The sequence below is a fragment of the Platalea leucorodia genome (genome assembly GCF_965183815.1).
Source record: "Platalea leucorodia genome assembly, chromosome: Z".
Taxonomy (NCBI): domain Eukaryota; kingdom Metazoa; phylum Chordata; class Aves; order Pelecaniformes; family Threskiornithidae; genus Platalea; species Platalea leucorodia.
In genome coordinates this window covers 40463899-40481669 of record NC_138858.1, presented here as the reverse complement: position 1 = coordinate 40481669, position 17771 = coordinate 40463899, and the positions used below count along the sequence as shown (strand labels likewise).

General features: G+C 37.6%; 1 protein-coding gene across 1 annotated transcript in view; it reads left to right on the top strand.

Annotated features, from left to right (window-relative positions):
• Positions 1-17474, top strand: part of TMC1 (transmembrane channel like 1) — a gene marked incomplete at both ends in the record, with an annotated part of 75041 nt that extends 57567 nt beyond the window's left edge. Inside the window, 9 exons of the mRNA XM_082336048.1 lie at positions 2512-2691; positions 2911-3063; positions 4471-4599; positions 8511-8578; positions 11507-11746; positions 14378-14503; positions 15936-16014; positions 16111-16246; positions 17206-17474. Coding sequence (XP_082192174.1) covers positions 2512-2691; positions 2911-3063; positions 4471-4599; positions 8511-8578; positions 11507-11746; positions 14378-14503; positions 15936-16014; positions 16111-16246; positions 17206-17474 — 1380 coding nt within the window. The remainder of the gene's footprint in view (positions 1-2511; positions 2692-2910; positions 3064-4470; positions 4600-8510; positions 8579-11506; positions 11747-14377; positions 14504-15935; positions 16015-16110; positions 16247-17205) is intronic.
• Positions 17475-17771: the final 297 nt, after the last annotated feature.

Below are 17771 nucleotides of genomic sequence, written 5' to 3'. Positions count from 1 at the left end.
CCACAATTTTCATAAGAGAGAATTTATTCAAAGCATTAATGTGTGAAACCCAACACAGCTGTTAATATAATAAAGTAAAAGGTGTCAGGAGATTCAAATATAAATTCCACTTTTTCAGTTATAAACCCAAGTACTGCAAGGGATAACTACAAGTTTTTGGTTGGTTGTTCCTTTTTTGAGTGTTATGAGGTAACAGTGACTTCTTGTTATTTTAACAAGGTAATCACAGTTACAAATAATGCTATCTAAATACATAGTAAACATCAGTGAATTCCTGTAATCATTAAAAAAAATCTACATACTTCTTACAGGGTACCACAAGCCATGCACAGAATGCGCTACTGATTGCCTACAAATGCAGAAATCCAGTAATTAGCTCTAGAACTCATTAAAAACCAAGAACAGAGAAAGAGCAAAACAAAAGCCATTTATTTCTTTTCATTAAGAACACCAGTCTCATGGATTAAACTTTGGGAATGTATGTATTTGTGAGTGAATTTATTTGTTGTCATAGTGCCTTTCTGCTGCTCTATTGTTTCTGAGAAGCAAGAGCAGGCCTAACTCTCTTGATAGCAGAAAATTAGAATTTATTAAAATTTATAATAATTCTAGCAAAATGGATTCCAGCATGGCTCAAAAATGCTCGTTTCAGAGCAACCGGAAGACTAGAGTTCTGTGAAAAATTACATTTTTTTGTGACTAAATCTACTATTTTTACTTAATTGTTTTAATATGATTCATCTCAAATAAACATCTTTGTGTTTTCCTTGTGACTTATATTGAGACAATGTTTTTTGTTTCTTGTTTGTTGTTTTTAGTCCCTCAAAGACACAGTTTTTTGTAATGCAATTTTATTTTAAATTGAAATTGAACAACTGCACTCTTAAACTTTTTCAATTATTTTCATTTTTGGCTGACACAATGAATTAGAACCAAAAAGTTCAAGCAGACTTGAAATAATTTTCAGCAATCACTTAGGAATGTGTTTGCATTACTAGAATGCCTCACTTGACTGTAGAATTCATAAGCTATTTTGTATTTCAAACTTTCTATAAAAACTAGTTATCTTTTTTTCTCAGTTTGCTTTCAGTAAACTTGTTCCATTTCCATACTGCTCAGATGATGAGTTAGTCTTATTAAAGGTTTCTAAGAAAATCAGGCAGAAAGAAGAAGCGTTGATTTCAATTTGCTTATGCAGTGAGAACATGACATCTGGGTAGACTAGAGAGCTGAGCGATCACCAACCTTATGAAATTTAACAAGAGCAAGTGCCGGATTCTCTACCTGGGACAAGGTAATCTTGGTTATAGGTACAAACTGGGGGACAAGAGGCTGCAGAGCAGCCCTGTGGAAAGAGATCTGGGGGTTTGGGTTGATGTCAAGTTGAATATGAGTCAACAGTGTGCCCTGGCAGCCAAAAGGGCCGACCATGTCCTGGGGCGCATTAAGCACAGCATCGCTAGTTGGTCAAGGGAGGTGATTGTCCCCCTCCATGCTGCACTGGTGTGGCCCCACCTCAAGTACTGTGTGCAGTTTTGGGCACCTCAGTATAAGAAGGACATCACACTGTTAGAGTGTGTCCAGAGGAGGGTGACCAAGATGGTGAAAGGCCTCGAGAGCAAGGCTTACAAGGAGTGGCTGAGGTCACTCGGTTTGTTCAGCTTGGAGAAGAGAAGGCGGAGGGGTGACCTCATCACAGTCTACAACTTCCTCAAGGGGGGCAGCAGAGGGGAGGTGCTGATCTCCTCTCTCTGGTGACCAGGACTGGAATGTAGCTGCATGAGGGGAACTTCAGACTGGACATCAGGAAAAGGTTCTTCACTGAGAGGGTGGTCTGTCACTGCAACAGGTTCCCAGGGAAGTGGTCATGGCACCAAGCCTGTCAGAGTTCAAGGAGTGTCTGGATGATGCTCTTACTCATATGGTTTAGTTTTAGGTAGTCCTGCGAGCAGCAGGGAGTTGGTCTGTATGATCCTTATAGGTCCCTTCCAACTTGAGATATTCTGTGATTCTATGATTCTATGATTCTGTGACATCTACAATTAAGTTTGGGTGAGATCTCAGATAAATTTAATTTAGTGCAGTATTTTTGTAGGAATGCATTTTATAGAACATCTGTGGGTCTATTAGGAAGATGTGGTAGAGACTTAGCATAAAACAGTACTAGAAATAGGTTTTGCTAAGTTCTCTGATAGTAGAATTTTGGCTAAAATGTAGGTTCTAGTCAGAATACCTAATATTTGATTATTTTGGAGGTTTAAGTGAAATTTAAAATGAAAAAAAGATCTCATATATCTATCTGCAGTAGGTTACAACTGAATTTTCATCCCTTTCTTCCTTTGTGAAAACATCTTGTGACTCCCAGAGTGGATTTTGTTTTTCATTAAATCAAAAACTAAATAAAAATTAGTAATGGAAATATACCCTCCACCAAAATTAGTAATAATAAATGAACTTGCCTCTAACATTTCACTGTAAACTACGGTTTTTTTTTTCTTTTCCCCCTCTCAGGTGAACATGGTTATGTCACTTTTAGGGATGTTCTGTCCAACTTTATTTGATGTAATCAGTTCTCTGGAAAACTACCACCCTCGGATAGCTCTAAGATGGCAGCTGGGACGGATCTTTGCTCTTTTTCTTGGCAATCTCTACACTTTCATTATCGCCCTAATGGATGAAATCAATCTCAAGGCAAGCTATTTACTTCCCTTCACTATTTTTGACATGTAGCTGGGCAAGGATGAGGATTTCCAGCCAGTAATAGACATGACAGCGAAAGATGTTCTTTTCTTTCTGTATTCTAAATCACCTCCATGCCTGAGCTGGTAATGTGAGTTTTGGAGTAGAAAATGTTGAGAGTTGGTAACAAGCTCATGTTGTTTCTTTTTCCCAATTTATTTCTTTGTTTAGTTGGAAGAAGAAAAGATAGTCAAGTATAACATGTCAATATGGGAAGCCAGTCTGTACAATGGTACTATTCCAGAAAATTCGACTGCTCCTCCAATACAGGTGGATCCTGCAGATGTCCCCAGAGGGCCATGCTGGGAAACAATGGTAGGACAGGTAATGTAACTGCTTTGAGCTCATAATTGAAAATAGATCATAGTCTGTTACAAGATATGACATCTAATCCCTCTTTATTTCTTCTAATAAGTGGCATTAAGTTGGGAAAACATAAGGAAAAGCAAAAGTGGGACTTTTTCCTCAGCTAAAAGGTTGAGAAAAAATTATTTGAGTTTCTTTGGACCCTGTCTAGTAGGGAATTCTTTCTCCTGGTAATGGACAGCATGAAAGCATTTCTTTTTTCCTTCTCCTTTTCACTATTCTCTTCATTTACTTTCCTCTTCCTCTTTCCCTCTTTGTCTTGCATAACCTGTTTAGCAATTTTGGAAAGTTGGATTCATCACAACCCCTAATAAATGTGGTAATTCTGATTAGAATTTTGATCAAGCAATATCAGTTTCTGACTACAACGGACCTATAAAAAAGATTAAAAAAGGAGTAGCTCAACAAGGAAATATGTGTAAGATAGCAGTATGCTTTTGAGAAGGCATCTCTGTCTTTAGCAAAGTAACATAATGCAAAAGAACAATAGTCATTTAATGGTAAATCTGCTCAGTCATTTTATTTGATTCAGTTAAACATTTATTCGTGTTGACCTATTAGTATAAAATGTCATTTCCAAAGAATTTTCTAACATCCCTGTTTCCTCTATTTGATCATACCCCATTGCTGTTGTTATTTTGGGCATGAGAATGAATTCACCACTGAATCACAACTTTTGCTGTTGCTCCATCACTCTGACAATCTCACTTCCTGACTGGATAAATCACCAGCAGGGAGCAGACAGTCAGGAAAAGCAGCCCCTCTATTCTTTTCACTGTTGCTGAATAATAAGCTAAGAATACCAAGTGCTCATCACTGCACTAATTTTCTCCTTAACTTCAGATCAGGGAGAATAACAGTCTTTTGGGCTATTGGGGTAAGGTCTATTACAGTAGGGTTTAGTGGGATTTACTAAAATTACAGTAGAGGAATGAGGATTTCCATTAGGATTTTCTTCTTTCTTCTCCTTATTCACTGAGAGTTGGTGCTCCTTGAGAAAGCAAACCATTCACTTTTTCTGTTTTTTTAAATCTTTCCAAAGTCAAAGGGATCAAAACCAGTTTAAGATATCAGCTCAGATTTCTGTTATAGTAGCAATCTTGGCTGGAAGCCTTTCCCAATCTAATCATACCCTGGAAGTCTCATCTGATAATATGAGCACAAATTAGAGTAAAGGATACCTCTAGCAAATGAAAGGCAGTTTTTCTCCTGGCATTTTTCAGAATCGGTGAATGTAGAAGAGGAGTAGAGTCTTTCCCATATTGAAGCAGGGTAAGCACAACTAGGGATCTAGTCCAGTATTTCATTATTATGTAATTATTAATTGTTTAAATATATTCTTAAAAGAAAATATTGCTCTAACAGGAATTTGTACGGCTGACAGTCTCTGACACGATGACAACATACATCACAATTCTAATTGGCGATTTCTTGAGAGCTGTCTTCGTTAGGTTTTTCAATTACTGCTGGTGCTGGGACTTGGAGTATGGATTTGTAAGTGTCTGATTTGCTATTTTAAATGTCTTTGTCAGATTAACACTTCACATTTTTGTAGTAAATTACATTTTCCTTTCAATCCTACAGACTTAACAGTTGGCTAGACTTATCGCCTGCAAAATCCCTAGACAACATAGTGTTAGTTTTTCTCAGAATTTTCTTATGCCTGAATATTTGTCATATTCTTTAGACTCTGATAACTTTAGGAATTTTTTTTTTTTTTTTTCATTTGATTGTATAAGAAAACTGGGTCCATATTTTTCACACATTTACGATTTGAAGACCCATTCCCTGTTCCACAGAATAAAATCTCGTTGATTTTTATGTGATTTTGGATAAGGTCTTCTAGCACACAGTGTTTGTGGAGAAAAATATGAAAGAACATGTTCTAGAAATCTTATTATATATATTTTTTGATAGAATTAGTTTAGCTGAAATAAAGTTAGTAAGCCCCATCACATAAGTGGGTGTAGAGCTCTTAACTTGAGAGTTGAGACTTTCACTGTTTTACACAGGTCTGAGCTAAGTTAACTTAGCCAGCTAAGATACCTACACTGTAAGATCTGATGCTGCTTTTTCACCTGTTAAGTAGTAGTCAGGGTACTGGCAAAGCTTGTGAAGCTCCTGAAACCTCTTTTGTACTTACTGAGATGTATGGAAAAGAGCTAAAAGTCATTTAAAGCTACTTTGGGTACCTCTGCATGAGCACCCATCGTAGCTGTTCCTTTTGTCCTCCTTTTCTCAAAACTTTACCTTTGTACGTGTACAAATTTCTTGTTTTACTAAAAGCAGCCTCTCAGGAAATGATAATTTTCCAGAGGAAGATAAAATTTTGGTGTTTTCTGTAGAAAAAACCAATTTTCCAGTATAGCAATCTCATTGCTATTGGCTGGCTCTTATCAAATTTCAGCCTTTATAGCAAGGTTCAGGTTTCTGCCTGTTAATTCTGTGTTCTGTCTCAAACAGGACTGGTGGTAGGGCTGGAGACAAAGAATACCAGCTGTCCAGGTTGTGGACAAACAAGTTATAACCCTTGCAATATGAAAATCACACGCAGGAATTTGAATACAGCATGGGCAGAGAGCTGGCACAGCTTGTGGAACCATGTATTTTCCTGTACTTAAATTGCATCTGGAGCTTCCTCACATTTTCATATGTTCAACAGCCATCGCAGTAGCTAAGGCTGGATGTGGGGAGCACGTGAATCATTGTAACCAGCTCTACGTCTGACACAAAATAGCTCAGACATCATATTTTCCAAAGATGTTGAAATGATAGCCTGGATCTTTTCCCTCTCAGGATATCCACGATCAATGAAAGAGCCTGAAAGAATGCAAGCCTGAAAGCCATTTTGAGCACTGTAGGACAGACTTTTCACCGAGAATGATTTGTCTTCCATTTGGGCTTCCTAAAGCCTCTTCTGTCTTGCTATTTACTCTGAATCAGCTGCCTTTTATGCAGGACTTTTTGTTGCATGACCAGCCCAACTGCAGGTGCCTAGTGCTATTTGAGACGACCCTGGGTATCCAGAACAGCTGGATGGTGCTACTAGACATATTTATTGTGAGATCCCTGCAGTCTTCCAGTGTGGGGAGCCACACAGTGAACTGTAGTTCTGCTTGGCTTGAACTGGGAGTGCCAGTTGTAAAGACAAGACACATTCATTCATCCATTAACACTTCAGATTTAATTTTTGCTCTTTATTTTTTGTTACCATTAGGGATGTTAATGGGATATAATACAGTAATTCAATCAATAGAACAGAGCCTGTAAAGGAAAGAACTTTAAGTAAGGGTCTGAACCAAAGTGCTGCACAGATACCATCCTTCTTTCTAGCCTTTCATCCATATACAAAGTAAAGAATGTAGAGAGAGGCTATAAGCAGCAAGAGTGAACCTCACAGGCCACACGCAAGGGCTTCAGCACTGTTAATGGAAGCTGTGGCATGTTTATCCAGCAATGAGGGGCCACTTATTTCCATGATATATTATTGTTCTCAAAGTGTCAACAACACATCTGCTGGTAGGCAATGCTGAAACCAATTTATTATTCATATTTTTATTTGGCAGTATATAAAAACGCCTATAATGGTCTGGTCCATTATGGTCCTCAGGTCCAGTAAGCTGCCTAAAACAACAGTCAGAAGAGGAAGTGCAAACTGGAAATCACTAAATTTCTGGAAATATCTGAGCTTAAAATCTTCCCTAGGAAGTAGCTATACCTGTGTCTCTGTGGTTAGTGGTCATGAGGTACCTATCATCCATTAATTTTTACACTTTTTTTATATCCTAAATATTTTTGACAACCAAAATATCCTTTGGCAAGGAATTCCAGAGATTAACTTGCATGTTGTGTGGAAAAACACTTCCTTTTGTTTGTTTAAAAATTAAATTTCAAATTATTTTATTTGTTAATGCTAGCCCCTATGTTATGAAGAACAGTCACACATTATTTGATTCTGTATGATTCTATTCATCTCTCCATGTCACTTATGATATTCTGTCCCTCTATACAGCTCTCCTTAGTCAACTGCTTTCCAGGTTGAATACTACTAATCTATTTAATCTTTCCTCATATAGAAGCAAATTCATAAATACATGCAACATAAATATAGCAGTTTGTTGTAAACATATACATATATATCTGTACATACACAAAAAACTACACAGAAAGAGTGTAGGGGCTCCAAATATTCCAACAATATAACATAGTACAATTCAAAATTGTGACTTTATTTGCTGACTTTAATAGAATAACTTTGTCTTGGTTCAGCCATAAGGGAATAGGTATTTTTGTATCTTGTGCCCCTTCCTCCCTCTATTAGTCATCCATGTAATTGATACCTGGAAGATATACATTATTAATGATCTTTTTGTCCACCCACTATGATGAATCATGCAAGTGACCAGTTGTGGTGTAGCAAAACTCTCTTTTATGAGAAAGCTGATTAAACAAAATCTTGTGACAGTGCAAAACCATATGAATAATATGCTTGAATCAGACATTTAGGTGTAACCCAAAACTTTACAGCCACAATTTCTTACCAGAAAGTTTTGTTCTGGTGCATATGCACACAAGCTAATATGTATATGTGTATTTCAATTGTCGCTCAAATGCAGTGCATTCAATGTTTGCAGATGGAAGTGTTCATGAATTAGAGACTAATAAATAGGGTAAAAGAAGATATGTGGAAATGATTAAAGATTTGGAAAAACAGAATGAAATGGCTTGATGAATAGTTCAGAAATATAAGAATAAAGAATTATTTGTTTATGGTATTTATGTGTCTATACTGGAAAAAAAAATATACTGTGCTTTCTTCAGCAGACAAAGCAATAATGAGATCCCATGGTTGAACCTTGAAATAAAAATTAGAATCAAACCCACTCAAACTAGAAATAAGATATTCATATTAAGCAGGGAAGACAATGATTGGCAACATCTATCAGTGCTTAAAAAGAATTCCTCACCAGCATAACTGTTAAACCTAAAATATGAAAGATAGTGTTATAGTTCAAGCAGGAATTAATCACTGCAGCCTCATGGCTCGTACTGTATTGGAGGACACATTAGATGACCACCACTAGCCACTCCAATGGAAAATTTATGAATTGTTGTTTTAAAATTTACCCAGTACCCAGAATGATTTTTATTTCTGCATTAACACCTTCTGCTGAACAAATCTCAAAAAAATTTTCAGTAAAATACTGCAAGCTGTATTAAAGTCTGCCTCTTGTCCTTGAGTCATATTAATTTGTTTCATGATTCACTAATAAGATGCAACAAGAGGCCTTACAACACAATGCCAGTATGCTGCTGCTGTTGGAAATGACAGTTTTAAGCTACTATAGGTCATCTTAAAACCCTTTGTACAAGCCTAATGAAAGCATCTGTATTATTTCTTTCAGCCGTCATATTCTGAGTTTGATATAAGTGGAAATGTGCTGGGGCTGATCTTTAACCAAGGCATGATCTGGTAGGTGTGGCAAAGCATGTTGCATCTGCAGGACTGTAGGATTTAGCTGTATCTGTGAAAGATTCTTCTGAAATGCTGATACTGTCCCATGGCTCTAGTTTGATGGAAGTGTAATGCATATATAGCAAACTCTGGTACACTGCAATCAATGGGACAGCTTCAAAACTAGTTCTGGGCTAAGATTATGGGACTAGGTGCATGAGGATTTTGCAATGAGCTAGTAAGACCAACCAGTAAAAAGCTGTGTAGATGAGTCTTATCTTTTTGTTGACTGTCTGCTTGCTAAAGCAACCACCTGGCCTGTACAGCTTTGAATTTCAGCCTTTCAAAATACCTTACCACTCTTTTCCCATGTGTCCTGTGAAAAAAGGCATTAAAACAAATGTATGTACACTTGTCTGTGCAGGCATGTGAATGTGCATAAAATGCTACTGCTGCAGTATTAGTCCTTAGTTCCAGAGGAGAAGAGGTCTATGTTTCATCCCATTTTTGGACTTTACATGAGAGGTAAAGAATACTAGTATGTAGAGTCCTCATGCAAGATGCTCAGTGTCCCTCAGGAACTGTCCTCCTCAAGCACTGTTGATTTCTCAAAGTTGATTCTTGACAAGGCCTAATTTTTCACCTTTAATATGACTTTGCTGATCAGACTTTTTGCTTGGAGAAAACCCCCACTTCTGTAAAGTCCAAAGGTTGTGTGTTGTGTGCATGTCAAACAAATGCCACAGAAATGTGGCAAAGAAAGAGGCTGTAAATATCTTGCAGCCCCCACAATCAAACCCTGTTGGGGGGATGCACTGAGGGCCCTGACAACAGCACTGTGGGCTTGCTCAGGAGGAGGGTATATTGCACCACCTATGGCCACCTAATGATGGCATGCTGTAAGAGTGTGGCTGGAGGGAGTGCAGCCCTGCTGCTGGCATGTGAGGCATCTATGTTGTGTACTGCACCTTAGAAAAGCAGCTTAGCTTTGCAACTGGCGTTTTGCTATCTGCCTTAGGATTGGCATTCTAATTTCTGATAAGAAACATTTCTCAGGCTCCTGTTCATCAAAATGATGAGGCTGCAGCATAAACTCTGCTTGGAATTTTGTACACAATTGGTGGCACTAATAATTTCCACTGCTGTAATTAACGCTTTGGAAGATAGGCTGGAAATCATTCTCTGCCTGTGAGATGTTGAGGACTGGGTGTAGAAGTTGATTCCTGATTATTCTCTAACAAAACTTCTAAACATACCTATCATTTTTATACTCCATTTCATGTACAGACTCTGTACGCTTCTAAGCTGCCATGCCCCAATATACACATTCTGGCACAGAAACTGTGACTTGTGCTTTTGTGGTCCTATTAGATACAGCATCTTTCGGCTTACTGCGTATTGAAGGGTTGGGACCACATTTCCATGCTAATTGATATTTACAGGGCAAAGTAAGGCATGAGAGCTGTAATGTTTTTCAAAATAATGTCTGATGATTTAAACTGGACTACATACATCAGATGAGTAAAAAACTCATCTTATAAAAAACTTATCTCTAAAAACTTGATTTATAATAAACATACACTGCCAAAACTATGTTTATCATTAGTACATACATAGGATAAATTGGTTCCTGTTTTATCTGAGCTTTACAACTTCCGTTGCACATGCTTGTGCTCATCTGAAACAGAATAAAAGAGAGTTTCAGGTGCAGCTGGTGAGCTGGTGCTATCACAGAGCTAGAAAGGATACAAGAGATATATATGTGTGCATTTATTTTCGTGTATGAGAGAGACAATATGCATTTAGGAAAACTCCTCTCTTCTCTTTCTTTGTGTTTTCACAAAGCAAGTGGGATGTAAATCATTTGTGAGTCTTTGTATTAATAAGCTTTGGCAAGAATTTGTCTACTATATAATAAATGTTATACTGAAATATTACAATAACAGCCATAAGTTGCCCAGATTCTGAACATGTTGAAATTGAGGAGTATTATTTTGCAACTGATTTCCATGAGGGTATGGAACAGGGCCATGAGGTGCTCTTTCCCTTCAATTGTAGACTAGCAAACCCTTTATCTTTTCATTGCAGATATATGAAAAGAGGAAGGAGAAATATTAATATAATAGAGTCTGTCATAATATATCTGTACTGGGACAGTCTTTGCAACCATGTAGATCTATTTCTTATTTTTTAAATAGAGAAACTGAGGCACTCAGATGCAAAGCAGCTCAGCCTTGGTCACCTGGACAATCATTAAGGAAAAAGTAGATTCCTGATCTCTTGCATTCTGTATCATTTGTCCAGGCAAATGAAAATAATTGCTCTTCAGTCAGCATGGCACAAGAAACAAGGTGTGATAAAAATAAAATGGTCCCAACTGTTTCATTGTCATAACCATGCAACCATACATAATAAGGAAAAAACAATATTTAGCAGAATCAATAAACAGTTTGTTGCAATGAAGCTCTAAATAACCATGGTAATAGAAGTAAAATAAATGTAAACTAAGCAAAAATATTCCTCCTAAAATAGTGCTAATATATTAAGAAAAATAATAAAGGATAAACTAGATTATTTTGGTAATACCTAGCTTTAGGGCTATCATTTTTTGTACAACACAAGTGAGTTGCTACATGAACTAAAGGGATAAAGTAAGAGTGGATAACATTATCAGGTTATCATTTAATTTGCAGAGAAAGAGGGCTTTGTAACTTTGAAACAAGAAGTTTATATGAAGAATCCTCTCCATATGCCTCCAGTTCTCCTTAAAGCAAGACTCAAGAGACAAGACCAGTAAAAAAATATAAAGACGGTTTTATGAACTTGATTTCTGAGTGCACAGTGTGTATGGCTGCAAAGCACATTGACATAGGGAATGGGTGGCATATCTAGGAAGACAGAGGTCCTACAACAAAGTAGTTATTTTTTTCTTTGTTTCTTTTTGAGGATGGGATCTTTTTATGCTCCATGTCTCCCAGCAATCAACGTGTTCCGCCTCCACACTTCAATGTACCTGCAGTGCTGGGCAGTCATGTGCTGCAACGTCCCCCAGGAGAGGGTCTTCAAGGCTTCCAGATCCAATAACTTCTACATGGCCATGCTGCTTTTCATTCTCTTTCTCTCCACACTGCCTGCTGTGTACACCATTGTCTCCATCCCACCATCTTTTGACTGTGGTCCTTTCAGGTTTTTTGCATTTTACATCCATCTTTTCTATTGATGTAATGAAGTACCTCATCACATCACAGTGAATGATGCATTAATGAAAAAGAGCTTCTGTAATAAGTGTTAGCACGTGATAGGCTGAGTGTTTAATTGTGTCACATTTCTCATTGTAGATACTTCCTGAAGATGAAATCCTAGAAAACTGAGTAATTCTTTAGAAAGTTTTATCTGAAGTGTAGAACAGAAAATCTTTACTTTTAGTTAGTTGTAATGCAAAAAAATTGTCATTACTGCTGTAATTAAGCCAGAAATTATTCTTAAGGAGTAGAGCAGTGACCTGTTATGCATCTCTGGTCTCCTGGCTTGAGAGTGAAGGCTTTCAGAAAATGTCTGCATACACCCTGTAGGAGTGGCATATCAGAACATATGGAAGTGTGCTAAACATACAGTGGTGCAGTCTTTGACTGCTGTGACTTCCTCCAACTGTCACACTATTTCATGCGTCTGTAGTACCACTGTGAAGCCGATTCTGTTTCTGAAGTCTTCAAGGTCTCTACGTCCATTAGTCCCTTTAAAAACTTATGCCTGCGTTGCCTGTGCAAACATGTGCCTTGCATTCAAGCTAGCTTAGATGTTGCCACACTTTCTCCTCATGTGCACATTACCTGGAAAGTCTGGGACCATTTTCACTATCCTTACTTGCCAGGTAGCATGACATACAACTATAATGAGTGCACAACAACTGTCAACATATGAAATTAAAATTTTTAAAGGACTTTAGTCTTTGGTTTTGAACAAAATATTAGCAAAGCAAGAGTAGGAGATAGTAAAAGAGACATCCTGATTCCAATGAAAGGTTTGAATAATACGTTACTGTTGTGAGTAAAATGATACCTGCCCAATCCCCAGTGCACTTTGTAAAGGAGCAGAAGTCTTGTCGCATTAACTTTGGCCAAAAGCAAAATACCTGGGAGATTGTTTCTAGCCACCTGCAATAATCACAGTCACCTAAGAGGGAGAATTGCATGACATGCCAAAAATTCTGATGAGACAGAAAATTGCTTGAATTTACAGAAACAATGGTAACAAAGCAAGTGATGCAAAGTAAGATGTTTTTATTTGAGTCATAACAAAGAAAGTACAGAGGGAGACATCTGGAGTCAAATCTGAGTAGCTGCAGTTATTGAACTGGCTATCACTAAAATGGTAATATTACTGTTCAAAATGCGAAAGAAATAGTGCCTGCAACTTTTTCTCTGTCGAATGCAGAGATACTTTGTTCTTCACAAAAAATGCAAAATCTTCAGTGTAACTTTTAATGGGGGAGGACTTGAAACTAATCAAGGTTCATTCAACCTGAATATAGGTAACACTACTTTTGAGAAGCCAGTGGATAAATGATGGTATTGCATGACTCTGTATTAAAAAAAAGAAAATAGTTTCCTCTTGGCAACTCAGTATCTCATCTATTTTCAAAATTCTGATTATTTTGGGGTTTTTTTCTGTGTTTTGTTTTTGTTTTTTTTTTTTTTTTTTAATCCATCATTAAAGGCAACATATACAACACAACAGAGACCTGCCAGGAGTAGGGAAGCCAGGACAGAATTAGCAAAGTTGCAACAGAAGAAGTTTTGTGCATGCTGGGGAAAAGATAAGCAGAGCAGAGTGGAATATCTGATCTACAATGGGTGGGTGGGGGAAGTGGAGAGAAAGAACTGGTATGAAGACAAGTTCTACCTATAATGTTTTTACATTACTGGGAAGAGGGTAAACGTTGAGAACAATGAGTTAAGAAAAAGACCTGGTTGTCAGAAACGCTTTACAGGAACTGAAAAGAGGTGACAGGAGACCTCAATGACTGGAATATCAGGTGGGAATTTGGTGACAATTCTTTTAATAAACTAAAACTACCAATTAGTCTCAATACACTTAAAGAACCATTTTGCTGATCTTGTTCAGGTAAAAAACCTTCAAATTCTATATTGTCAGGCACAGTCAAAAGCAAAATTAACAGGAAGGGACTTTTGGAACATCTATTAAAATGCGCCTGCAAGAAAACCATTAATATTAATGGTCTAGGGAGAAAATACTTCCTAGATAAGCTGGCACTGGAACAATTACACATGAAGGTTATTAGATTGCTGTAACAATAACAAAAGTCTCCTAAAACACAGCCACTGACTTCTATAGCATTGGTACACAGCAAAGAGAGAGGAGAATTAGGCTGAAGTATGCTGAACAGAAACCAATTGCAAGCAGATCATTTTTTGCTTATGAACCACACAAAGATGGGATTTGAGTTTTTCACCAGGACTTCATAAAAATTCAAATTGCACTTCACTCTTTGGTTGGTGGTGTGGAGTTCACAACTCAGTACACTGATTCTTTGAGGAATAATCTTGGTGGTAACTGCAGGCAAAATCTATTAGCATACAATAAAAATATTGGTGTCTATTTCCCCCCTTAAAATACATAAATACTATTTTAAATAATATTCCTTTCAGAGTGTCAAGTTTTAAATAATGTTAATATATTGTTTATTATCTTTTTCCCACGTTTGATGTGATGTGATTAACCTATATATTCATACTACTGCATTGAGATTGCCATAATATTTGTATGTGATATATTGTCAACTTTTCTGTTTGATAGTGGGAAGACTAGAATGTTTGAAGTCATATCAGAAACTCTAGAGCATGACTTTCCTTCTTGGTTTGGGAAGGTATTTGGTTATGCTTCTAACCCTGGACTCATCCTACCTTTTATATTGCTGATGGTGTACGTATAGAATATTAACTCAAAGCTCGCTTAATCTAAGGTCTGTTAAGTTTCTTTCACTCTGAATCTTCACTGCCTGAATATCTAATTAAATACAGTGCTGATTGCCCTGTGGTGAGGGACTTGAAGAATTCATGAGCCTTTTATTTGATCATAATTAATATGCCTTTGCACAAAGGGTAACACCTCTTTTTTGTTCAATGGCTTTCTTTTTGGTTCTGTTATTGATTTTCAAAAATGTTGTTGCCGCAATAATGGCAAAGCTATTAAAATGCAAAAGCCTACAGGTGATCTGAAGTGCTGTGACTCTGATCAGCTTGTCCAGTAGGCAGAACAGCACATCATAAATCCTTAGCAAGTACAATAGAAACATGACCACCATGAAGCAGTTATTTCTCAGTAACTTTCAGTGAGTCTGATCCTCAGTGCCTTGGCCTTTCCTTGATAAACAATGCTGTTTCCTTGATAAACTATGCTGTTGGGACAGGAGTGTGAGACAGGGTGTTGGAGACTTTATGAAATAGGGCTAGTAGAGATTTTTTGTAAATCAGGACCTAGTAAAGAATAATGACCCCAGAATAGTCTTTCTCAGACACCGTATCGAGTCCTGCTTTATAAAGGTATTTTAAAATGTTGTATACATATATTGAATTATTTAGCATACTGCTGAACTAAAAGTTAATTCTATGTAGAGATGAGTTGGGATTTAACCCTGCATTGTAGAACTGCCAATAAATATAGAAAAGATTACAGAATACAATAGAAATTCCAGAAGGATTTTACATGAGCAAAATGAAATTCTGAGGTGAAATTTTGCCAAGGTTCACTTAACATCATATTCTATTTTAACCCTTGACTAGCAAAACCAAAGAATTCAGACTATCCTTTGAAATACATGGTCAACTCCTACTGATTTTTTTTGAGCACTATTCCATTCTTGGAATGGTCCAAATCAAAAATAGTAAAAACAAATAAAGAAAAGAAAAAAAAAAAAAAAGAAGGAAAATACAAGGCAAAATCAGGCAAAGCAGAGAAAACAACATATGTAGATTAATTATTTACTGCTTACATCAATAAAAGACTTCATATCAGAATTTCTCTAATTAAATCAGGATGGTGAAAAATATTAATTTCATAGAGTTAGTGAGGCATAGCTTTATGGAACGTCTTCCTTAACACGATTAAATGTAGAGTATTAATAGACTGAAACACTTCTTTCAGCTTTTTTTTCCCCTGGAATAACACTACCTTCTTCATACTCTAAGGAAGCACATTGTTCACTGTCAAAATACTACTACTGATTAGGCATGGTAAACAAGGAAAAGATACAGACTTTATGTTAGCACAACTGTAGTTGTTGCTATAGGAATGTTGTAAGAGTCTTTATATTTAAATAATTACCTAACGAGAAATTATTTTTCTTTAAATTTAGCCTGAGTATTTATTATCTCAATGCTACATCCAAGTCCTACAAGGAAGCTAACTTGGAACTTAAAAAGAAGCTACAAAGTGTAAGGAATAGAGAATTATTGATTTTTGGTTTTACTAAATATAAGAGAAGCCATTCAGCTCACTGAAAGATGCCCTCTCTGTCTCCCCATCATTAGCAAGCAGAAGAAAATAAAAGAAGAAATAAACAAAAGGCACAAAAATCAAATGAACAAGAGGAAAATCCATTTGAGACAGAACCACCGCAGCCAAAGCAAAAAGGAGGCAAGCAAGATGAATCCACTCCAAACCAAGGTAAGGACTGTTTTGAACTCCTCAAGATGAGGAATTCATGTATGCCAGACCATAGGCATCCTCACTGCCTTGACTGCTTCCTTTGCCATAATCTCCTGAAAGATATTCACAATACTGAATCACAAGTATTAGCCTAATCTCCAGTCCATTTTTCTTTCTTCACCTCATTTAAGATATACTGTAATATTATTCCATGCCAGGCAACACTAAAGCAAAAAAACCTGTAATAGAGCTATAATGAATCGTAAGATCCCAGCCCCGCAAAAAGCCCCACTTAAATTCTGATCTTAATGTCAGTGAGCCTTCTTACCTATCACAAACCAGTCGGGTCCAAATATTGCACCCTCCTATTGTACTTTGTTGATCCAGGACTGCTCAGGGCAGTGTTTGTCCTCTGTGACAGGTTCACAGGGAGAAGGCATAGTGAGAACACAGTACGGTAGCAATCCTTATCAGAAAGCCTAGCTTGGTCAGGCAGGTTTCAGTCTGTTCTGAAGGATTTTGCAGGCTGTTTCCTTTCCCCTGGACACTGCTAGACTTTCCCCATCATGCATGCATGCCATACAGCCAGTATAGGCTCAAGCCTAGCAGAGAAACCCAGATTAGAGATGACTGCCTTTGAAAGAATCACCTGCAAGGCATGTCTTCAGCCTCAAAACCTGTCCACTTAACTTTGAAAATGCTACCTTCATTGTCATTTACAGATGATATCTAAGTGCATCTAGCTACTTGGGAAAAGCCTCCGCTTTCCTCCATCGGGGTCTTGCAGAAAGGACTGGAGGGAAAATATGGTGCAAAGATCATGAAGGTGCATTACCTCAGATTTCAGGCTGTTGGCAGGGGAGGCCCAAGACTTTCCACCACCCTCTGGAGTGGACAGGTGGCTGCAGGATTTCCCTCTCACAAAATTTCTGGTTTGCATGTTCATTTTTTAATTCCGTTCTCCAAACACATTTCAGAAAACAAGAAAGGACAGGGTGGCAATGAAGCGAAGAAGACAGGCCAGCCACAAGAAGCCAGCTCCTCTCAGGCACTCCAGCATCCAGGCCCTGCCCTGAACCGCCACTATCCCCCACAGAGCAGAGGAGGAAATCTTCCTCCCCCATCCATAGCTGTGACAAGGCCACCAGGGCCCCGGGGGTATGGAGTGCCAGGCTATCCACCCGGAAACCCATGCTTCCCTGGAGCACAGCCAGGAATGCCCAGGGGTCCTCCCACCTACAGATAAGGAGCCTCAAGCACATTGTGATATGACGAAGGATGCTGAGGGACAGAAGAGTCATCCTAAACCGAAACACACTCCAGCAAGTGCAGAACCCCACTGTGTTTGTTGTAAATCTTCATGTGCATAGAAGTTACCCGTGCACTTCATTTTTTGCAGGATGGGAGGCTTCAGAAGAAAACATTCCATATGTTTTGCATTTGAAGACATTGTAAAATGTGTTATCTGTGTCAATAGGTTACTAAATTTAGGGATATTTATTGCAAGATATTTATTAGAAGAATGAAAAACATTTTGTATTCA